Source organism: Mus musculus, chromosome 12 (assembly GCF_000001635.26).
Source record: "Mus musculus strain C57BL/6J chromosome 12, GRCm38.p6 C57BL/6J".
NCBI lineage: Eukaryota > Metazoa > Chordata > Mammalia > Rodentia > Muridae > Mus > Mus musculus.
The window spans coordinates 90,723,100-90,747,611 of record NC_000078.6 but is presented as its reverse complement, the minus strand read 5'-3'; the positions used below and the strand labels follow the sequence as shown (position 1 = coordinate 90,747,611).

General features: G+C 41.4%; 1 protein-coding gene and 1 long non-coding RNA gene across 9 annotated transcripts in view; one reads left to right on the top strand and one right to left on the bottom strand.

Annotated features, from left to right (window-relative positions):
- The window catches only part of Gm26512, a 74,146-nt gene extending 64,634 nt beyond the window's left edge, over positions 1-9,512 (bottom strand). For 3 of the 8 annotated variants that reach the window (XR_872906.2, XR_001780663.2, XR_001780662.2), the window contains exons 1-3: positions 9,312-9,405; positions 2,592-2,706; positions 2,351-2,504 (exon numbers count right to left, since the gene is read on the bottom strand). This is a non-coding gene — a long non-coding RNA (predicted gene, 26512). Of the gene's footprint in view, positions 1-445; positions 761-2,350; positions 2,505-2,591; positions 2,707-8,897; positions 9,143-9,311 lie in introns of those variants that run through there. The other 5 variants (XR_872907.2, XR_381806.4, XR_872908.2 and 2 more) reach the window with 4 other exon arrangements.
- On the top strand, positions 8,574-23,060 carry Dio2 (deiodinase, iodothyronine, type II). Its single transcript, NM_010050.4, has 2 exons — positions 8,574-9,549; positions 17,622-23,060. Exons 1-2 carry the CDS (start codon positions 9,328-9,330, stop codon positions 18,186-18,188), a joined length of 789 nt encoding a protein of 262 aa, NP_034180.2. The 5' UTR covers positions 8,574-9,327; the 3' UTR covers positions 18,189-23,060.
- Positions 23,061-24,512: the final 1,452 nt, after the last annotated feature.

Sequence of the window (24,512 nt, the reverse complement as noted above, 5' to 3'; positions counted from 1 at the left end):
ATATTTCCCACTTATTTCTTAGCAGCTTGGCATATGATTGTTGAAGAGAAAGAGTAGAGAGTAAATAAATTGGCTCAACAACGTTATATGGTATCTGTTGTGGTTGAAAACTGTAGATATTTGTAGGGTATACAAAACATTATTAGAAACACCTTCATTATTACAGAGGAACTGAGGAGGTACCTAGAGGCAGCAGAAGTGAAATTGGTCCTGAGTTTATATTTGTTCTAAATGGCTTTCCTTATATTGCTCTTAAATTTTGCTTCTGCTTTAATTTTTCCATAATCATTATTAATCTCAGCTAGGCACAGCAGTGCATGCTTTCATGCTAACACTTGGGAGGCAGAGGCAGCGGATCTCTGTGAGTCTGACGTCAGCATAGTGATTCCAGGACAGCCTGAGCTGCACAGTGAGACCCTGTCTTGAGAAAACACAAAACAAAATAAAAATTTTAATCTCAGGATTTAATTATTTTCCAGCAACAAATTGAAACAAATATGAAACAAGAATGGTCACTATCTACAGATATCACAGTCTCTTATTTTCTAGGTGTAACTCTACAATCTTAATTTCTCCATCTTTCTGGAATGATCTCACAGGAAACATCCTCTATTTCCCTCAGTTCTGTTAGAGTGGTCTGTCGTGAGAGGACGGGTGAACCTTCACCCCGCATGGCTGTGGTAAAGCATGGGATGAACAGAACCGGAGGATTGGACATTTGGGTTCAGCCAGGCTGGTAGTTAGTATCTGTCCCCTTGCCCTGTAGCATAAAATTTCTAAAAGTTACACTGTTGTCTAGTTATCAGCTGGGGATCAGCCCAAACTCACTCATGGTTGTGGAGAAATAGAACTTTGTCTGGCCGTTTATTCATCACGCTGAGATATTCTTTAACTAGAAGTGGACAACATTGCTAATGTTGTTTGATGGCATATCATGGGTAATATTTAGATGCTAAGACTGATTGAACTCATACATAGTGATTTCCTATGCAGTGAATGAAGAAAGGGAAAGATATACCCCACTCCTGGTTCTTTCCTGTTATTAACAGGGTTCATTAAGACAAAGCCTGAGGACAGTTATGCTAGGATCCTGTCTACAAGTATAACAGAGTATCTCTAATAGTGTTAAGGATTGGTGCTTACCCATGGGATAGGTCTCAATTTGGGCCAGTCATTGGTTGGCCATTCCCTCCATCTCTGCTTCATCTTTGTATTGCTGCTTCCAGGAAGCAACAGTGGTGTCTTCTCTGAGGCCCTTAGGTTACTGTACCTTTTATTACTTATGCAAAAATCTTAAAGTCTACCGGTTTCTTTCAGGAAGGAAGATTTATTGGGATCTTTAAAATGACAGAGTAGTCCCCCGAGAAAGTAAAATGTCTACTCAGGAATTTGTTTATACATCTGTTTGGGAAGTGATCATTTAGCTAAGTGGTTGTAATTTGATAAAAGACTCCGAGCATCCATCTAATGAACAAGTCTAGCCTCAAACCAGATTTGCATTTCATGCCTTAGATTTTTGTCCTTGTGTGTCACACTAATTCTTTCCTGTCTTCCAGTTCTCAGAAGAGCACAAATATTCATTTAATCTGATAAAAAATTTAGCCTTTAAAAATGAAATGGAAGTGGAAAATACCATTTATGAATATCATATTCTGCCATTTGTCCAGTTGCATGGTTTTATGCATGTATGGTACAGTAATTTATTCTAAACCATTATCTTAATAGCACCCTAGGATAAAGAGTTTTTGAGGAATTATCTTATTAACCTTCCTCCCTACCTCAAGAACCAGTCCATTGGCAACATTTTTATAATATCTCTTGGTAATGTGTCTCATTTGTAATCATCTTCATTGCAGATATTTATCCCCATACCAAACATGAATTATTTTCCCATGATACAATTAATTCTATTAGCTTTCCCATGTCTACTGAAGTTGAGAGAGAACATCTGGTTTTTCCCTTTGTATTAATGTCTACTGACTGAAAGGGGAGCTTCAGCATCGCTCACTATCAGCATGAGCAAGTCCTTCTACTGCCTCTAGAGTGGTGTGAGCCAGCATACGTCTCCACATCTTTTTTCACGCTATGTGCTCATGTACTGCACTATGAGTAAGATGATGTAAAGCTACTCTTTTAAGAGCTGCTATAAACCCATTTATAAAGAATGACCTATTTTATTTGAAAACTGAACATCATCTGCTGGTTTCTAACAGCCATGGAATGAAATAAAGGGCAAGAGAAAGTTGTTCCAGAGGTGACGGACTAGTTCTGGCCATTTTCCGTTGTTTCTTTTGGTCCACTTTACTGGGTCATGGAGGTTGGGGAAATTAAATGACTGAATGATACTTACCGAAGAGGGTGAGTTCAAATCGTCCATCCTGAGACCTCTGTATCCTGGAGGAGTGTGCACACGTCATGATGAGACAGTATTCTGCTCTGTTCTTTGTGAAGTCCTGGTTCATAACATTCCCACAATTTGGATATTTTCAGAGGTGAATAATTCTCTAAATTAAACACACAGAGAGCCTCATGGCACTTGGGAATGTTTGGATAGTGAGGGATGGAGAACAGCCATCAATTTTAATACAGACCTGGTCAGTAGCAAATGGACACTCTTGCCTCCTAACAGCTGTTTGGTGGCCTCTTTGAAATGAGATGGTGGCAGAAATCCAGTATCTGGACAGCTGTCATCCTCACAAGAGGCATCTAGAAAATAGGCATTAATTGGTTTTCTTGTGCCAGCCTCCACAGGTGACTCATTGAGTCTTTCCTTTTTTTTTTTTTTTTTCTACATCCTACCACATTGTTTTTATATGTGTATAAATGCTCTTCTGTGCTTCTCTGTGTAAGACAGCATGAAGTCAGAGGTCAACTTTGTGTGTTGTTTCTCAGATGCTACCCACCTTGTTTTTTCTGAGACAGGGTATCTCACTGGGACCTAGGTTCATTAATTAGGTTAGGCTGACTTTGAGCCTCAGGGATCCACTTGATATCAATAGCCCAGCACTGGGGTATGTTGGCTTTTGTACTTGTGCTGGAGTTCCAACAAAGGTTCGAATGCTTGCATTGAAAGCACTTTACCCACTGTCTTGGTGTGTGTGTGTGTGTGTGTGTGTGTGTGTGTGTGTGTGTGTGTGTGTGTGTGTTTGTCAACCTGACACAAACCAGGGTTGTCTGGGAAGAAGAACCTCAATTGAGAACATACTTCTATCAGATTGGCATCCAGGCACGTCTTAGAACACTTTCTTGATTAATGGTGGGAGTAAGTCTTCTGTGGACAGTGCTATACCTAGGGCAGGTGCTACTGGGTTTTATAAGACACTGAACAAATCAGGGAGTGTAAGCCAGTAAGAAGCACTCCTCCATCCATGACTTCTGGTTCAGGTCCAATCTCTTGGTTCTTGACTGGAATTCCTACTTTGACTTTTATCAGAGATGAACTATCAGTTGGAAGTTTAAAATAAAATTAACCCTTTCCTCCTAGGTTTTTTTTTTTATTTTGATCATGGTATTTTATCACAGCAATAGCAGAAGACACCCACTGAGCCTGCATTTCCCCAAATTTCCCCAAATTCCTTCACTGCCACCTTTCCCTCTCCTTTCCTCTTCTTGTTCTCTATCTCTCTTTTTTATCACTCCTCTTCCCTTCTTCTGATTGAGGTAGGTGGCCTTGAAAAATGAGCAGCCTCAGTACCCGAGAGAAGAATAATGCATTAACGCCTCTCATGTGCCAACACTTGCCAGGGATCTAAGGAAGAAGGGCTAGAGGGAGAGAATTTCTCACCTCCCACAGCGTCTGCCTGCTTGGCTTCAGCTCTGGGTTGCTTTGTTTAAGGTGTGTCAGAATTGACTCTGGGGCTGTGCATGTGGTCCATTGAGATGCACATTTCATCACAGGCAGGCAGGGACCATGCCTGTGTTTACAGAAGGGATGGACCCATGGGAAATGTGGTGGAAACCTTGCACCCCAGCTCTCTCAGGTACAACCAGAAGTAGAGACAGGAAGTTGTGCACTTTGTGATCTTTTCTGATTAGAACTACATCATTTAGTGAAGTATATCTCAAAGCACTATTTGCAAGACACTAGTCAGCACATTTGCCCTTTCCATAAATATTTGAATTCATAATTGTTGCATTTATTCTACAGATTCTTTTTAAAAAAAGTTTATTTTATGTGAGTATGCTGTTGCTCTCTTCAGACACACCAGATGAGGGTGTCAGGTCCAATTATAGATGGTTGTGAGCCACCATATGGTTGCTGGGAATCAAACTCAGGGCCTCTGGAAGAGCAGTCAGTGCTCTTAACCACTGAGCCATCTCTCCAGCCCTATTCTACAGATTCTTAATAAAGATGAAAAATCATGTGTATTATGCATTTGACAAGTCATATGAATGATTTTGTGGGCTATAATTCTTTAAACCAAGGTTGCTTGTATGTCTATGGCATGAACTGCTAATATGCAAAGTCCTTTGGGTATTTGCTTCCTTTCTTAGATGAGGAGGAGGGAAATGAAAAGGTATCTGTCAGGCTCCAAAATATCAAGTTCGCTTTCAGGTCATCAGACTTCATTTTCTTAATGTCATTTGAAGAGCCAAGAGCAAGCAGACCAAAGGAAGACTTCCCATTTGTTATTTTTTTCTAAGCACAGGCAGTCAATACCTCAATATGATGCACTCTTACTATGAAAAGAGGGGAAAATTTTAAACAGTTTTATGGTGATTCTGTTCAAATTAAAAAAAAAAATGCCTAGAATGTTTTTCCCTGGGTCCTGCCTTTGGAAATGAAAACCAGTGTCAAACATTGTATGGTGAGATTCAGCGGCTATGCCCTGTGCTGGATTGTTCCTGCTTGTTAGTTAGTGTATTGACTTCTCTGGACAATTTCATGACTGAGAGGGCATCCTAACCCTTTCAGTGTGTTATGAAATCTGAACCCAGACATCATGTTGGGCAATGTGAAATAGAAGTTAGGTTTTAAATACTTAGATGTTAGGTACAGAGTTCAGGGAGACGTCCCACACAGGACTTGACTCTACAACCATGCTGACCTCTCCATTCCCCTCCCCTCCCCTCCCCTCCCCTCCCCTCCCCTCCCCTCCCCTCCCCTCCTCTCCCCCTCCCCTCCTCTTTCTTTCTTTCTTTCTTTCTTTCTTTCTTTCTTTCTTTCTTTCTTTCTTTCTTTCCAAAAGTTCAATTTAATGTTTTTAAATATTCAAGGTATTGATATCAACAGAGTAAAAAGGTAAAAAATACATAAGATACATAAGTATTAACAGACCTAGCCCAATTAGTATCCAAACTACCACCTCCATTCATGACCCACACTTTAACTAAATAAAGAATTATTTTTTTTCAGATAAAGAAAGGATAAAAGTACCAGCTACTGGCATCATATTTAATAAGGAAACACTAGAATTATTTTATGAGTACACCAAAGCAACCATGTACATTTTTCTAATCATATTCAATATGATATTGGGGATTTTTATTTATTTTTTCATTTTTTACTAGATATTTTCTTTATTTACATTTCAAATGTTATCCCCTTTCCTAGTTTCCCCTCTGAAAAACCCCTATCCCCTGCCCTGTCCCCTGCTTACCAACCCACCCACCCCTGCTTCCTGGCCCTGGCATTCTCTGCCAGTGCCTGACAAATACAGAAGTGAATGTTCACAGCCATCCATTGGATGGAGCACAGGGTCTCCAATGAAGGAGCTAGAGAAAGTGCCCAAGGAGCTGAAGGGGTTTGCAGCCCCATAGGAGGAACAACAATATGAAATAACCAGTACCACCAGAGCTCCCTGGGATTAAACCACCAATCAAAGAAAACACATGGAGGGACTCGTGGCTCTAGCTGCATATGTAGCAGAGGATGGTTTAGTTGGTCATCAATGAGAGGAGAGGCCCTTGGTCCCACTTTCCTTCATTTGTGTGATAATGGTTCTATGACTTAAAGAGTAAATCCCTTGAAGATCAAAATGCTAAACACATTTTATTATAACAAGCAGCCAGGAAACCCCGTGCAGAAAGAGACCTAGCTCTGGTGGATTGTAACTTATTTCAATTCCATTCTGACATTTCTAATCTCAAATAAAGGAAAGAAAGGGACAAGAGCAAACCGCACCCACTGGTTTTAATTCTATTCTCTAAGTACTTCTGTTCCGCACATTACACGTGAAAAGGGAACATTTTTCCACTCCTTGCCAATCCTTCTTAAGAGGCCATTCCAATCACACTGTAGGTCTTGAGAATACAGGCAAATGGGTTAACTTTCCTCCTTCTCAGAAGAGCTCTGCATAGGGTTGAGATTTTCAGGACTGGGCAGTGAGTAGAAGCTTCATTTCAGGGGGCAGGGGAGGGGTATACCTCCCATCCTAGTTGCCAGGGACTTCATCAGGAATTGAAGTGCCCTCATCTACACTAATTAAGGTACTTTGCAACCCCCTCCTCTTTGTCCTCTCTTTCCTCCCATAAAGGCATTGAGAAGTTTGAAAGAAAGGAACACACAAACATTGTATTTGTGAATATCTTTTTGCAAACAGCACATGCTGGTCCAAGGAGAGATATTCCGTGGTTTATGTTAATTTTTCAAACATCTAAAGTCTCCTCATCTAAATAAAAATTTAGCCCATGGAGTATACACTCAAACCTCACAATTGACGATTAGGAAGGAAAGAAAGAAGGAAGGAAGGAAGGAAGGAAGGAAGGAAGGAAGGAAGGAAGGGGAGAGGAGAGGAGAGGAGAGGAGAGGAGAGGAGAAGAGAAGAGAAGAGAAGAGAAGAGAAGAGAAGAGAAGAGAAGAGAAGAGAAGAGAAGAGGAAAGAAATAAAAATATGATGGTAGAGAGCCCTTGTCTTTGGGGAGCAGCCATGCAAAAAGCTACCTCATTTTAGAATTCCAGGGCACCTCTCTACCATGTTATGTTGTATGTGAATGGCGCCCCCTAGTGTGAAGCAGAGCTGAGCCCTCTATATGCCCTAGGTATTCATTCATTCAGAACACCACTGAGCTGAACATGTCCCAACCAGGATTCTTATGTGCTCGGGAGATGGCAATGTGTAGAGAAGACAAGAGTTGTGGGTCACATAGAGCTTACTCTCTCCTTGGGACTATTTTTCAGAACCATATTACCAGCTGAACAAAATACATCCATATGCAGATTTTAGCCCATGCTCTCTACAAAGAATGACCTCTGTTTAGGCTTTACAGTCCTGTCAATACAGAGTTGGAGACCGGGGGCAAGATATAGAAGCTCAAGGGACTGACCACCTGTTTGCATCTACTGTTCAGCTCGAGCTTGACAGGAGCTCTGTGAACATAGAAAACTCAACAAATTGACTTTCAATTTCAATTTATGTTTCCACTCCAGTGTCTATAATTGTCACTACTACTCTCAGAAAAATGTCACTCCTAGAAGTGATCTGTTAGGTAAGAGAGGGAGGAAACGTAGAAGGAGGTAGGGGTGGAAACTCACTGCCAGGTTCTATCTGTTTAAATAACTGTCCTGGGAACTAAAAGGCAAGAGAGTCCACTGAGGCCCAAGGGGCACCTGGTGTTAATTCTTGGTTTGTTTCTATTCCTAACCACTTACAGCCCCTAGCCACTTACAACCCCTACCATCTATATAGCCCCTTACTACCTATATAGCCCCTAACTACCTATAGCCTTTTTACTTTCTTTTAATCTTCTCCTCCAAGCAAACTAAATGGCTCCCTAAAGCTTCTGGACTATTAAAGGCTGAATTTAAGAGATTCTCATAAATAATCAATTTCTCAGTCTCCTGGGATCTAAATGCCAATGAATGGAAATAGTATTTTATCAGTGTTGTAGGGAAATGACACTGAAAGAGTTGGTCACTCAGCAGCTCCTTCCATGGCTGGAAGGTTAGTTGTTATTGTTGTTGTTGTTGTAATATCGAAGCTTTAGTAAAACCAAAAATAATACTTGAATTCAGTTTGGGAATAATCTTTAAAGATATACCATGGTGGTCTCAAATAGTTTATAAAATTTCCAACTCAAAATTCACTTTCTATTCCCTCTGATAAGATCATTACTGAAAATATATTCATAACACCCAGGAATGAGATCGGGTGAGAAAAAAACCAATCCTGTGTAAAGGTGTAACGCCCACACGGGAGCATTAATAGCTTTATTTTTTCTTTTTAATGGAGCAGAGAGCACCCATGTTCACGCTTTCGCTTTTCTACCTGCCTGCCAGGAAGCTTTCTTGCCAAAATTCCTAAGTTAATAAAAATGATAATCAGAGGAAAGTGTTAACATATTAGTCTACAAATTACTTTTCTTTAAGTTTGGAAGCATTTCTTGAGACTTGTCAAAGGTAACATCGTTTTTTCTTTCTCTCCCTTTAAAGCACAAAGCAAAATCCTTCTGTCTCCCCCACCTCTCCTTTTAAAAAAGTTGTAGAGTTTTGCCTTTCTGCTCACTGCACTCCTGGCCAAAGTAAGCCCTCTTTCTCAATGACGTCAAGATCTTTAGCAAGATTAGGCTTTCATTTCTCTATTGCAGCAATTAGCCAGGGAATGTATAAAAGGCTTCAGGGAGACTCACTAGCTGCAGAGAGAGGCACTCTGCAGCCAGCGGAGGCAGAAGATAGCAAAGAGGGAAACGCCAGAGGGAGGGGGCAGAGGACAGCCGCTCCTGGAGAACCTGGAGAAAGGACAGGCAGAGGGAGACAGGCTGGGAGGAGGAGAACAGAAAGTATGTTTACAACGGAGTAAAGACAGAGCGAAAGAAAGAAAGAAAAAAAGAAAGAAAGAAAGAAAAAAACCCCAAACAAACCAAACAACCCCTACCCTTACAGCACAGTTAAGAAATTGGCAGTGCAAGAAGCCAGACAGCGTTTAAAGGAACATGAAAAGCTAAAAGAAAATTTTTACCATCTCTGCAGTCTCATAGGTGCCTGGAAATGAAAGTAGAACTTCCTGTCTTTAACGGACTCTGACAGGGGTAAACTGGATTAGGGACTGGCACGCCAGGGTTTTTGTTGTTGTTGTTGCTGGTGGTGGTGCCTTTTTTTTTTTTTTAAACCATCTTAAATCCTGGAAAAAAATGCATCTCGGAATTGAATGAATTGATGGGTACACTCCAACTGCTGGGCTGCAGAGCCTGAACCTGGTCTTTCCATTTCTGCTTCTTTCAAAGAAGAGACAAGTTGGGATTTCTTCTAATTTAGCTTTTCTCCCTCTCCCTCACCCCCCTCCCAACCTTCCCCTTGGTCCCCCACTTCTCTACCACCACCTTCCTTTGCAAAAAGAAGGTGACTGGGGAAGCAGAGTGCCCAGGAGACTGACCGAGGAGGCAGAGAAGATGGGACTCCTCAGCGTAGACTTGCTGATCACCCTGCAGATCCTGCCAGTCTTTTTCTCCAACTGCCTCTTCCTGGCGCTCTATGACTCGGTCATTCTGCTCAAGCACGTGGCGTTGCTTCTGAGCCGCTCCAAGTCCACTCGCGGAGAGTGGAGGCGCATGCTGACCTCAGAAGGGCTGCGCTGTGTCTGGAACAGCTTCCTCCTAGATGCCTACAAACAGGTGAGCTGCAGCCACTGAGCTTCTCCTGGGTCGCAAGGGCTAGGGGTGTGGAAGGTGTGGGGCTGCTGGCTCTGGGGAGTCCTACTTGGGGTGTCCTCTCCAGTGACTATGTTCCACGGAGTCTCAGTGCCACTTGGGACACCTGTTGCACAGGTTAGATTTGGGAGTGACAGACACGGAGCCACGGGGACTCTTGGTGACTTCAGTAGGAGTCTTTAATGAGGGCTGCTGTTACTTTGCACTGAATTGGCAGTTGAAGGGGTTTGTGCTGGTATAAAATAACTGTAGGTAAAATCAGAGTTCTGGGAGGGGGGCTTGGAACTTGCTGTATTTGTTCTGCCCTTGATATGAGCTGGTTTCTGCTGCTTTGCTTTACATGTGTGATATGTAGGAGAAGGTTTGAATAGTGTTTTCTTTCTGCTGAAATGGTCAGAGTTGGATGAGGATGATGGTGGTGGTGGTGATGATGATAATGATGATGACGATGGCTGTGACCTCACTATAGCCCCTCCATTTCTTAGGGAGTTAAGAACAAATGAAAGCAAGCTGAGCATGACCACCTACTTAGTTGGAATGTGTGGACTCCTCGTTACTAAGTGTCAGTTTGCAAAAGAAAGATCTAGGGATAGGTTGTCAGAAACCCAGACTTTGTGTGTGAGACCGAATCTACAAATAAATTCCCATACAAAGAAGTGATGGGTCTATAATGCATTCCTATGTCAGGCCTTGGACATTAGAGAGGTGACCTCCCTTACCTGGGGACAGTGTATTCCCATCAGCTTTTGAAACACTGGGGTGAGTGATTGATGCATGGATGCGAAAACTTCCGGTATTCCAGCCTTTCTGCTGCCAGGACATGTTTAGAGGAACATTTTCAAACCATATCAGTCAGGGTAAAGTGGGATGAATACTTTTGTACGGTCGTCCATCCCTTAGGCTTCTGAACCATCCTGGGTATTAGAAAGAATGAATTCATGTGGACGAAATAAGTTTCTATAAAAAGAGGAAATGTGTTCCTAGCAGTACTGAAAGAGCTTGTCAGAGAAGGGAGTTTGGAGGAGTAGCGAAGCCAGACGTTCAATCGAGTGCTGCTCTTGGGGCAGGTGGAAGGGTGAGCATCATGATGGGAACTCCGAACAGCAGAGGAGGAAGGGAAGGAGTCCTTCCCCAGTAAACAGTGGAAAAAATAAATCCAGGTGCAGGGGGCGGGGAGAGGGGGAGGGATAAAGAATCTGGGCAGGGTGTTTCACTGGAAAGCAAATGTTGAGGAAGAAAAGTATGGTTTTCTTCAGGCACTAACGTGTGATTCCTGGCATTATTGCAAAGAACCTAAAGAAGGGCCTGTCATGCTCTGTGGAGGGAGCATTGAATGACAAGTCAAGCCTCCTCTTAGCAAGGAATGCCCTCGTCAGGATAGAGGTGGATGCCTGGAGACTCAGTTATGTCATACCTGTAAGTGAAATGTATGGCCATGGAGATACCCAGAGATCCTGCCATCCCCACAGATGTGCACGCAGGATGTGACATTTGTATGTATGATTTAGGTGTCAGGAGTTTAGAGGAATGGGGTGTTGTAGCTGCATATTAAAATATTATTGATTTGTCAATCCCCTCAAGCATATCTATGTCTTAGATAATATGGAGGGTTACGGGTTTATTCTCAGTACATTAAATGCCTGATTTTTGAAAGATGATGGACGTTCACTAGGAAAAACTTAAAGGTGATTTTTGAAGAATTTTACCCATGTGTATAAGTCCAGAATATAAATATTATCTCCCCATCAACTTTGTAGGCTACCAAACCCCCCATAAACATTAAGTGAGGTTGTTTTGATCATCAAGCAGATAATTGAAGTGGACATCGAAAAAGCAAGCAAATGCCTCTATAATAAACTTTGTTAGATCTTTTTTCACTAATGTATAGTGTTCCATTGTGTTGTCATATGTTGTTATTTGTGTTCATGGGGATTGAGTGGTTTGCTTTGACTTTTGGCATATGGTTTGTGTATTCCTCTTTTCTAGTTCTTTGTCTCTGCCCACTGATTTGATTAGTGACCAAGTTCCTGGCTTATGTTTTTTGTTTTTTTGTTTTTTGTTTTTTTGTTTGCTTGCGTTTAATGATTTGTACAATAGCTACTATGTGCAAAAGAAACCTCAGGAAAACAAGAACAAGGATGGGCTGGGTGTGAGATGTAGGGAGACATCAAGAGTACAATGTGAGCTAAATTCTGTCCTCTTCTCTCTCTGAGTTCGTTAGGCATCATGGTGGAGGTGGTAGTCTTAGAATCTCACCCAGAGCCTCTCAAAAAGGTCAAGTCATTTGCCAAATGCTGTGTCGGTCATGACACACTGCCTTTAGGTGTGACAGTTTCCAGAGATGCCAGAGGCGGTCCTGTCTGACACTGCATCTTGGGGTTTCACAATCTTGACTTGCGTTATTGGGCAACTGCAACTCTCAAAGCAGATTTGTCCAAGATGGGGAGGTGTGTCTAACATGGGTTTCAAACAGACGCATCATTCAGTTCTCCCAACTGTCTTGCTTAGTGAGTGTCAGCTATTGTATGTGGGGTGATGTTTAGAGACGCTGTATTTATCCACAGAGGAGGGGACATAGGCCAGAGCTGGAGTGATGGGAAGAAAGAAGAACAGAATGAAATATTGCTAATAGAAACTGCCCTGAAAGCTTAAAAGTGATTTAAGATTAATTTTATAAAGAAGTTGTCCAAGGTTGCATGTCAATGGTCAGGAGGTCTGTGTGCATTCTGGACTGAAAGAGAAATCTAGAAACTGGTAATAGGGCTGGAACTAATAACTGTTTGTTATTTAAGTTTCCTTAGTATCGTTGCTTTTGAACACAGTACCCTTATGTGGGTACTCAAAGACTCAGAAATGCAACCAGTAAGCCAGCTGACCTCTCTGGGAGCCTGGCTCCTAAATGAAGTGTAAAAGTAAGCAGACAGTATAGACACTGGCAAGCAGGCTCGTTTCTGCATAGCCAATCTTTCAGTGGCACAGAAAACCATGCTCATGGGAACATACAATTTTGGTTTTGAAAGGGTCTCTTTAACACTCTCCTCCTCTTTATTCACCTCAAGCCTTTTGACACTGGGCTTCTGCAGTGAAAAGTGGCTCTTTAAAGAGAGAAGAAGGCCACAGCCAGAGCCTGCCTGTCACTTGGATAAAACATAGTGAAATGATAGGGCTTTGAGCTTCATTTTCAAGGTACAAGTCAAAAAAAGAAGAATAAGCAAAAAAAAGGGAACTTAACCCAGAAGACAGAGCAGGCAGTCTGTTCTTCCAGTCTGGTTTCTTTGGCCCATCTGAATGGGGATGGCTGAAGCTCTGCCTAATGATTGCTTGGCCATGTTTCTAAGGGCATCCGTGTAGCCTGATCATTACGTTAAAGAATTGGAAACTTCCTGAGAGTTAATAAGGCCATTTCCAGAGCTTTCAATGACGAGAAGTTTGTGTAAATATTCTGCTACATGCCCATCCCCCATTCCTATCATCTGTTTCCCTTCTCGTCATAAGAGTGCGTGATATGATACTCCAAAACTCCTCTTAGGCTGTGGAAAGGAAAAACAAAAACAAAAACAGAAACAAAAACAAAAACAGTTAGCAGTATATACTATATTTCCAGTTCACTTGATGAATCGTCCCGTATTTCCCTTGCGTCTGCATCCTCATCTTCCAACAGTAACGTTTTCCCCCGAGTACTTAACACTGTCCCTAAAATGGACCCATCAAAGAAATCAAACTCTTGTATATTTTATGCATTTGTGCTTTTTCTCTCATTTATAAGCATTTCTGCTGTGACCTTTGAACTTGGCCCAGAGATGCCATCAGCAGTAAACTTGCAAAAGCCTTCCTCACTCCCTCAGTTGGCATTGTGTTCCCGTCCACTGGGGGGAAAAAAATATAAGAAAGGATGACGGTAATAGTGCAGATGAGAGCGATGAAGGTCACTGGTGACGCTATCACATTTTACGTGTGTCCTTTCTGATCCTTGCAAAATAAAAAGACCCTTTGGGAACATCGGAACTTCAGGACCAATTAGTGGAAATGATGCTTCTTCTGTTTGGGCATTAAATACTAGGCAGGATTCTCTTTAGGCAGCTGATGCTGGCAGGGAAAGAGGTACCGACCTAATTACTCTTCCGCAAGAGCAAAAAATGCCTTTTGAAAGCCTCTTTGGCAAATATGTCTCATTAAGGACAAAAACCAAACACAAACCCTCTAAGAAGCAGAAATTAAGATGATAGGTAACTTGTGGCCAGGAGACTTTCTGTGCCACTGTGGGAAATTAAAACAAAGTTTGAGGAGTACCAGGGGGTGACTTGTTTTTGTTGAGTGTCTTTCCTGTAGCCCCGATGTTATTATGGGCCAACTTTATTTTCTTCATTATTTTGGCTCGGTGTCAGGAAATACTTTGCTCCTGTCTTCCACAGTGAAGACAGTGGGGTTTCTCCCATTCCATCTCAGCAGGGTTTTCTAACCAAGCAAGTCAAAAAATTCTCCATTGGGAATTCTAATCTAATGGAAATTTCATTTTCGTAGCGATTGGCCAGAGAATGGTGAAGAACAGAAATGGGTTTTAAACGTTTTTTTCTTTTTAAGATTGTCTATTTATTTTTAAATTTTAGCCAACTTATCACTTATCAGGTTTTAGAAAAGATAGTGGATTTATGATTAGTTTTATGAAGCTTATAAAGTTTGACTGCTGGTTTACTAACTCTTGGGCTTACACATCATAGGTGTGAGTCCCTCTCTGTCTGTCTCTGTCTGTCTGTCTGTCTGTCTGTCTGTCTGTCTGTCTGTGTTTGTGTTTGTGTTTGTCTGTCTCTCTATCTGTGTGTGTGTGTGTGTGTGTGTGTGTGTGTGTGCTTATTTTGTTGTGCTGGGACTCCAACCCATGGATTTATGGATACTAGCCAAGTGCCCAGCACATGTAATTTTATTAATAGCATTATTCTTGCCTGTATTTTCTCTGTGACCTTCACGCACAAGGTAGTCATATATGACTTCTTAGTGTTCACGGGGATTCCACAGATGCAGAGCAAAGAGAAGAAGATTGATCGCATTTCTCTTATTTTCTGGTTAGCTGAAATGATTAAGAATAGGTAAATGACATTGGGTGTTGACAACAGCATGTCTCTGGAGAAGGGCAAGTTTTCCTATTTCTGAATATGTATGCTTTAGTGAGTTTGCCCATCACCTGACTATGACTACGTTCACTGCAGTTCAAAGTTGCTATTCAGTTTAAAAGTCTTATTTGACCCAAGATGATATCAACAGGCATTTATTCAGCAATTCCCTCAGCAAAGCTCTTAAAATGTATATTTCCCAGACTAACAGGATGCTAACTCCTCCACCACCAGGAAATGAATTTGTCAACTTCCTCAAGTTTTAAATTTAGAGTGACAGTGGGTGGGACTTGTCCTACATTTCCCAAGGTAATCTAGAATCTAAAATTTCATTGTTTGGCCAAGAGTTGTGTGGCAGAACTGTCCATTGTCTCTAAGAAGTCACACACACTTAAACATTCTAAGGAAATGAACTGCAGGTAACAAGAGATCACCTGTGACCAAAACATCAGGTTGGATTGTTCAGATGAATAGTTAAGAACAACACAAGGATCAAAGGGTCTGCGTGTGTGAGAACCAGGGAGATGCTAGCCTGTTCATCAAGACCACACAGTCGTTTAAAGGGATGGCTCCAAAGTAATGATGGCTCCAAATTGCAGGGGACTATTTCACTGGGATGCAGTGCAGAGACTAATTTCCCTCTGTGTAGGGGTGTGTGACCTCACAAGAAGTCTCTATAACACACACCTCAGAACACATCCAGACCTTCTTATATCTGGCTGTCGAGGAACACTGCTCGGCAAATATTATTCAAAGCAGTCCTGGAGACACTGTGCTATGCAAAGGGGAGTCAGATCCTGATCTGGGAGGTGTGCCAAGAGACCCCAAGACTTTGAAGCTCATCACGTGCTTCAAATATATGTCTTTAAGCTTAAGGTGTACTTTAGTGCTTCAAAGATGAGTGGGATTAACAATGAGATCACCTGGTCATAGGCAAATTATGAGATTTCTCTATTTAATGTTGATTATAAAATGGCCAAGATTATTCATGTAAGTAACACATGACTGCTGGTTGCTACTAGATCAAAATATACTATTTAAATAAAATCCAAGTTTATGATTTTAAAATTACTTTTGGACAATGAATAGTACCTATTTCACACCTGCCCTGCAAAAAGTTTTGAGAAAGAAGGAACTTTGATTCTTTCTCGGTGGAAATAGCTACGTTGTGACACTAAAGCACCTGAACGAGACCACTGGGTGCTTTACATCCGTGCTCCCACTGCTCTCCTGTGATTCACTTTTAAGTGGCTTCAATTAACAGCAGTTTTATATGTGACTATTTATATGAGAGAAGAAAGTCAATCCAGTTGGAAGAGTTTTGTAATATTAAGGATAGTGTATAAAAATCAATTGAACTGTTGTAAGCTGTCCCTAATGGTATTAGCTTTGATTAAACCATCCTAGAGGGAAATCCAATTGAGCTAATTCAGAATGAAGTAATTGGCTCTTTTCTGTTGCCTGCTTTTTATTATCAGTTTACAGATCCAAAGGCCACTAACTTTTCAGAATTCTACGATCAACTATGTAAACCATGTGCTGCGGGGGAGCATGGAACAATTTAAGTCAACATGCCTCGTATTTGAATACTTACTATTCTGTTAATCACTTATCCTATGGCAAAAATCCATGGTTTGTTTGGGTCTTCCTAGATAAAACTGAGGGGAAAACCCCAAATACAGGGAAAGTGAAAAATTTCTTATTTGATTCTCAAAGGCAGATTTGAGGTTCCAGCCATAGTGTGTATAATGTAAGCAGTGGTCACAGGAACCTGCAGAGGTCGCACCCTGTAGAAGGGAGCATAAATCTCTTCACAGAACAACTCGCTCATTTTTATTTTCTAATCTTGAGCATGGGATGTCTCAAGAGGAGTAGCAGTGTGTCTCATATGATGGGGTAATGTCTGACAATGGCGGCTCGTATCTACACACCGTCAGATGTAGAGTTCCTATTCTCATCCCACTCTCCAGATCCACATAAGGAAAACAGCCATGATGGTTGACTTTTTCCAGATGGGAAAACACTGACCAGAACAAGTGGGAGGAATCACACTTACAAAGGATGGATTAGAGAATGTCCAGCTCTGCCCAGACACAGAACCCACTTGTATTCTAATCCATTGTTTGAAAGAACTTAGATTGGGTTGCCATTTCAGGCACCCTGGGTAATGCTTGCTGCCAAGTCTGATGAGCTGAGTTTGAATTTCAAGGAGCCACATGGTGGAAGGAGAGAACTGACTCCAACAAGTTGTCCTCTGACTACCACAAGTGTTATGAGACATACATACATACATACATACAGACAGACAGACAGACACACAGAGAGAGAGAGAGGGGGGGGGGAGACTAAATGAGTAAGTTAGTAAATAAATAAATGGAGTTATTATTTAAAAGAGGGAAAAGAGAAAATAAATTAAGCCTGTGTGTAAAAACTCCGGTCTTTCCTGAGTCTTTTAGAATTCAGAAGGAGACATTCTATTTCAAAACCAAGATAATTTATCTTAAAGTGAACCATTTACTTTTAACTTTTAAAACGAACTCAATTAATCATTCATTCTATAATGCTTGCTAGGCACTGACAGAAAAGTAAGAATAGCAAACAAAACAAAACAAAACAAAAAACCAGAATCAACTTATTTATGAAAATAGCTAACTCTGGTATCTTTAGAGATGGAAAAAAATTACCACTAATGAATATTAAGAATGAAAGACTTATTTTCTCTTGACCATCCTTTATATTGCCTGACATGACTAGTCTTTACTCATAAGTATGCATTACACATACACACCCACACCCCCCCACACACACATCCACACACAGTCCCCTCCCATTTTATTTAGAGTAAATTACAGCAGCAGTGTGTTAGTGTGCTAATTCTTTTTTCTTTTTCTCTTTCTTTTCTTTTTCTTTTTCTCTGTTCACCATCAGGTTAAACTGGGTGAAGATGCTCCCAATTCCAGTGTGGTGCACGTCTCCAATCCTGAATCAGGTAACAATTATGCCTCGGAGAAGACCGCTGATGGGGCCGAATGCCACCTTCTTGACTTTGCCAGTGCAGAGCGCCCACTGGTGGTCAACTTTGGTTCAGCCACCTGACCACCTTTCACTAGGCAACTGCCAGCCTTCCGCCAGCTGGTGGAAGAGTTCTCCTCGGTGGCTGACTTCCTGTTGGTATACATTGATGAGGCTCACCCTTCGGATGGCTGGGCAGTGCCTGGGGACTCCTCTCTGTCTTTTGAGGTTAAGAAGCACCGGAACCAAGAGGACCGATGTGCAGCAGCTCACCAGCTCCTGGAGCGTTTCTCCTTGCCGCCCCAGTGTCAAGTTGTGGCTGACCGCATGGACAATAATGCCAACGTAGCTTACGGGGTAGCCTTTGAACGTGTGTGCATCGTGCAGAGACGGAAAATTGCTTACTTAGGAGGGAAGGGCCCCTTCAGCTATAACCTACAAGAAGTCCGAAGTTGGCTGGAGAAGAATTTCAGCAAGAGATGAATTCTAGATTAGCTGGATACAAGTGTGATTGTAATAGAGTTTATTATTTTAAAGAAATATGTAAAAGAAGTTGAGAACTGAACTGAATCTATTATTTCAACTGAATCCCATTGCCTCACCGAAAGACGGGGACACACCTGTCAGAAGACCTTGAACCTCTTAACATCTCAATACTTTCTCTAGTACACAAATGACATCTGGCTAAATAGCAGCCCTTTTACCTCCCTTCTGAGCGAATTGATCCAAACTGGAGTGCAAGAAACCCTGTTGCAGCCTGTATTCATTCTTGCTTGCGAAAGAAGTGATTCTGTCCTGCGTGTGCTCTGGGACCAGAGGACCATAAGTTCTCAGAATACTTATTGTTAAGGGAGCTACTACCTATGATCTGATTAAGTGTATTGTCTCAGCTTTAGTCACCAGAAACAAACCCAACTGGAAAGTCCCCCAGATACATACTTACGATGTGATCTTGAAGCCATGCCATGCAGTTAGGACTGAAGTGTTAGTTCCAGCCATGCAATGTCCCGGTTAGTCTCTGTAGCCCCGAATTCCCAAGTGTGACAAGCAAAGACAGAGGAAGCAGAAAGATGAGGAAATCGCATAGTGTTTTTACCTGGAAGCTGTAGGTAATGAGTGTTGTTCAACAGCATCAGCATTGAGGCATGTACACAGCTGGGAAAACAAAGGCGATAACTAAAAGTAGCACGGGCAGGATGCACACGGAAAGGAGATGTGTAGCAATATTCCTACACTGAAAGGAAGTGGGCGATGGCAAAGATAGGTGAACGTTTTTAATGTGGAGAGAAGTACTTTATGGGACTAATTGAGATATACCCATTTCAGTGGATAATATCCGTTCAGAGAAAACTCCAGGGGGTCTGGTGCTGATGTGTTGTTCCTGCCAAATTCCTACAGTCACAATGCTACACCCAGCTCCATTCCTAACCTCTGTAGCATTGTTTTCTTTGGGTGCTGAGTGAAGGGTGTAAGAGGCAGGTACACTAACCATTCAGTTTCTGCCTTCTCCTCCAGTAAAAGAACTGTAATGATAAGGGATTTCTTCACATAAACATGAGAGCAATTTATTCTGAGAATCTCTACCTATAGTTTTGAGGGCTTACACAAGCTTATTCTTGGTACCACAGGAATTTGGTTAAATGGAATTTCCTTTGACATTTGAATTTGGACTTGGTTCTTTTTTGTTCAACTGGGATTAACCCATTAGTTGACACTTAATAGCTGTGTACATACCTATGATAAAAACTAGATATGAATACATATCTCTTAAAATACAAGAGACACAGCTGTACCTACAAGCAATACCTAAAGATCACAACATAAAAAACACTCCACAAAAAACCCAAAACCAAAACACACCAACAGATCAACCAATGTATTGTAATTATTTTTTAAACTCAAAGACATTAAGATCTCAACATATGGTTATAGTTACATGCCAAATCAAGGGTCTTATGTCTATTCCATTCAATAATTAAACCATAATATTGAGTTATTTGGAAAAAGACAATTGAAATTTAAAAGTACATTGTTAAAATATATTGTCGCAAATGTGGAAAATAGGAAGTGGGTATGCATAAAACAAGAGTCTTGTTTTTAAAAATGGGAGCAAGAAATAAGTCAGATCGCTAACCCATATATTGTTTAGTCATGGAAGCAGCACTATGGCTAATGTTTTTGGCAGCATCTAAGTTCTCCAGTGTTTTAAATTCTGTAAAAGACACACCCACAAGGAAACACAGTGAATTCCCAAAATGCAACAGTGTCTAATGAACTTCTGTAGAATCATATTGAAGATCGATTACTTCAGACTCTTCAGATGTCAAGGCCTTCACTTGAGGCTTATGAGCGATCCCTCACTCATCTTCATCTTCAAAATGCTGTTGCGATTGATGTGGCTCCCTAAAGAAGTAAAATGGAAAATTGGCTGCCCCACACCCACACCGTCGTCCGCAAATGACCCCTTTGGTTTCCACGTGTGATAGCGAAGCAGAAAGTCAGAGAGTGGGTGGGGGGATGAGTTTTGGCTAACGCCATGCTAGTTGTCTGGGGAAAAGGGATAATGGGGAAAAAAAATCACCCAGTTGTGCTACATTTTTAAAGAAAGAGAAGGTTGTGTGCGTGTACCATTTGCCTTTTGGAGAATAGGCCAATGGAGGAAGGAAGAAGAGGAAGCAACTATACAAAGATCTAGGCTGACTGTCAGGGACGCAGACGTGTTCAATAGAGCATGTCCAAAACACTGGAAGAAAAACCCTTGAAGGGCCCAGGAAGAAAGTGATTAGCAGAGCTCAGGAATCTTACACTGTGTAGAATGGGTTGGTCTCCCAGGTATGATAAGCCTGTAATTGTATAACCTATTTATCTCAATGCAAACTGCTATGAATTCCTACGACGTGCCTTTTGTAAAATTAACAAGAAGTCACTCATCCAGAGATGAGAAGAAAAAATCAATGCTCGGCTACTGTGCTCACTCAGAGATACTATGAGGCTGTCAGTACCCACCTACCTAATATGCCTTTTATAATATATATTCCTCTGAAGAGTTATAGCTATAATTCTCCCAAGGAAACACAAATATGTATATACATACATTCTTACAAGGACACACACACACACATCCCTTGCAGTTACCTTTCTTAGAACATAAAGATTTCTCTCATAGGATATGTTTACATGGGGATATCAGTTTATGCTTTCAAACTCAATTGGCCTGTCTACTATAAACTGAACTGGCCTGTCTACTATTAATTTAGATTCTCAGAACTTACCATAGCACCTGGATTTCTCAAACACTAAGCGTTTGAAAGACATCTTAGACCTATTCAAAACTCTCTTTAGTTTGTTGATTAGAGGAAGTAACCTGGACAATGACTTCCTTGAATGTAGAGCCTGCCCAGCAAATGTAGACACACTTTGTACAAATTCAGTGGATGTCTGTGGAGGCAAACCAGCCATTGGTGGTTCTAGCTCCTTATTGCCAAAGTGTCAATCATTTCACACACTTGTTAACTTCATTCATGCTTTAGATCTCTGCTCCTGTGGCATTCATAGATTGTATCCCCTGATTTTTTGATAATATCAGCTTCTAAGTGGTCTATTAGGTTAGTTGAATTCTTCTAATAATCAATAGACACTCGTTGATTCCCTTTGTGTGAATGTATTTGACTCTTTGGGATTTTGAATAAAATTCATAAAATGTGGTGAGGTCACAGGTGGGGGCTGCCTCACACAAACTACTGGAGGGGAAGGTGGGGGGGGACAGTATTGATGCTATTCATAGAATTCTCAGGTGGATACAAGCTGCCCTTGGCATGCCCTGTAGGTTCCATCCACAGCCAGGGGGATTTGCTGATGTACCAGACTTCTCATTATGTAAATCGTAAGAGGATCAACCTGGACATTAGTTCCACCTGACCTCTGACTGATGGTTTGGAAAATAAGTTTAATTAGAATCCCTTGGCCACTGCGGAGAGGAAAATTAGGCTGATTTCTGTCCCACTGAAGGATAAAGGAAGACTTAGGCCAGCGCTTCCGCTTGTCAGAACATGTTCAATGCCATCTCTTTTAGTGGAAATTGACTGTGAGTCTTTAAATTCTAGGAGCTTTCTTTATGATATGGCTCCAAACCAGAACCCAAGTATATTTAGATATTCTCCAACTTCTACCATTGCCTTAAATGTAGAAGCCAAACCTGCTCTTTTTATGGACTTTCAGAATGGGCATAAAGAATCACTTGCTGTTAGGTTACAGTAGTGTCTTGGGACTGTCCTGAGTCCCTTTAGGAAGGGAAGGATCTGCAGCTGCGTGAGCTGGGAAAGTTGCTAACTGGAAGGAATTAGTGCCCCCCCCCACCCCCAGCCCCAAGGTCCGGGTTTATATATTTGAAAAGATTTAAAACGAAACTTCTGATGCTCAGAGGAAGGCTGCCGAATGTCAACGAATGACTTTAGGTTGAACAAGCACCGGCTCTATTCTTCATACCCTGTGTTCTAGATAACACCAGACACAAGGTCTCAGACTTAACAGACTCAGCTCTGTTCCAAGGTGAGTCTGAACCAGCAAAAAGCAAACACATACAGATATCCAAACAAGACTGCTCACGCAAGCCAGGGCTTGCTGCCTGTCTCGGGCAACAGCACCAGGGCTCTTGGGAGTTCGTTTAATATTTACTGAGACTTCGGAGACCTAGCAGATGTTTAATGAAGTCACTATTTTGGCTCAATCTGCCCTCCCCCATCTGTTTTGAGAAAAAAAATTTTTTTGAACAGGTAAACATAAAAATGAAAGAGAGCCACAGAAGGGGATGGGAAATAAAATTCTCTCAAGACTGCTCCAGAGTATGCCATGTGATTTTGATGTGTCAGGAGTCGGGGGTGAGAAGACCTATGTACCTAGTACTTTATAACCAAAGCAATCACAAGGTCTTGGGGTAGGGAATGTTGGCCAGTTTTGTTTAGTTTTTGGAACAGGTTTTTCGCCAGACTCACCAGCCCATGTAACCAGCACCGGAAAGAGGAAACGGAGATGTTCAGAGCTCACTGGTGTGCGAATGATAACTACTGACGAAAGAGCTGTCTGCTCAGTCTGTGGTTGGATGTAGTCACACGAGTCTGCCTTTCTGCATCTCTGTCTCCTTAGCAAGGAGGAACATTTGGGTCATGGTGCAAGGAGTCCTGAGCCAGTGCGACTGAGAACACGTGTGTCCATCTCTGCTTCTCGGTCGCAGAGAAGGAGAGAAGCTTTGGGGATTATTAGTAGAAAGAGTGTTATAATATTGGTGCTGAGTGGTATGTGTGCTTTTACAACTTGTTCTTATATTTTAATAAACTTTGAATAAAAGAATAGAGTTACTCTCTGGGTTCTATTTGTTTATTTTTAAATAACTTTCTAGAGCCTGCTCTGGCCTGCCATGCACTCATGGTTGACAAGGTAAAGGGAATCCACCAGCCTACCATTTATTCCTGAGGTTTGTGGGCAGAGGAGCCAGCAATGCCAGATTATTTTAATCTCCTAAGGTGTGCCAAAGTCTTCAAGGGAATTCAAATGGGTTGAAAGTAAACCTTCAGATATTTTCCATATTTATTAACAAGTAGCATACAGGAGTCATGGAAAAGGACCTGAATCTCAACTGTGAAGCAAACCCAGCTTACATACGTATTCTAAGTTTTGTAAGTGTAAGGGATGTTCCAAGAAGTTGGTTGAAACAGTACACACTCACAGGAGCTTGGACTCAGGCATGGGCAGTTGCCTGGCCATGAGCATGCCCCTGCACACATGCTGCCATGCAAATAGACACATACATTATTTATTATGTGTTTCGTGATGTATTAATATATAACTAAAACTTTTGAGCTATGTGTATCTCACAAGTTCCACTATGAGAAGGCACAAAGGACGAATGTCCTATGGCAGCCATGCCTGAAATTGTTAAGGAATATATTTGCATCACGGCTCGTTGTGCAGTTTTCCTTTCTTAAAAAGATTACTCAAAAATTAGTATTTCCAGAGACCATGTGCTTTCTCATGGCTTTTTAATCCACAGTGTTATTAATATTATAGCTTCTTATGGAATACTCTGAATTTTAGCAGAGAAAATTAAAAAAAAAACAATTATTTTACAATTTTTCATTCACTGTCCTTCCTTTCCAGAGTCCCATGCTAAGTTCATGTGATTTGCCCTTAGAGACCAGACTTCTTCTAGGGATATATCACAGATTCTTCAAAGTCTTCCAAGAAACATGCACAGATTGGTTTATTTATTTATTTTTTTAAAAATAGTTTGTATTGGCTGGTAACATAACCTTTGCAAATGACTGGGACAAAAATGTACCTCATTAAAAAAAAAACTTTGTAAGTATTTATTTTATTATTTATTTAGATGCGCACATCTTCTAGTGTATGCATACTTTCATGCAGTAATCAATGGAGGCCAGGAGACGGCAGTTTTGGATTCGGGTGCTTTTGAGACAGCTGGGGTAGGTGCTAGAAACAACCTGTGATCCTCTAGAGGAACCTAAGTACTCAGAGAGCCATTTCTACACACACACACCCACACACACCCACACACACACACACACACACTCACACACACACACACACACACACACACACACACATCCACACACACAGCTACTTTTTAATAGTTGCTCCTGAGTTTACAATATTTCATTACACCAATTTCCATCCCATTCAAACAACACCCGTATCACGTAGGTTGAGTCTTAAAACCACAAGGATCATTTCATTTTCTCCTCTTTATCTTCAGCATTGTCACCTATTTCACATGTGTGTAGACATAAGTCA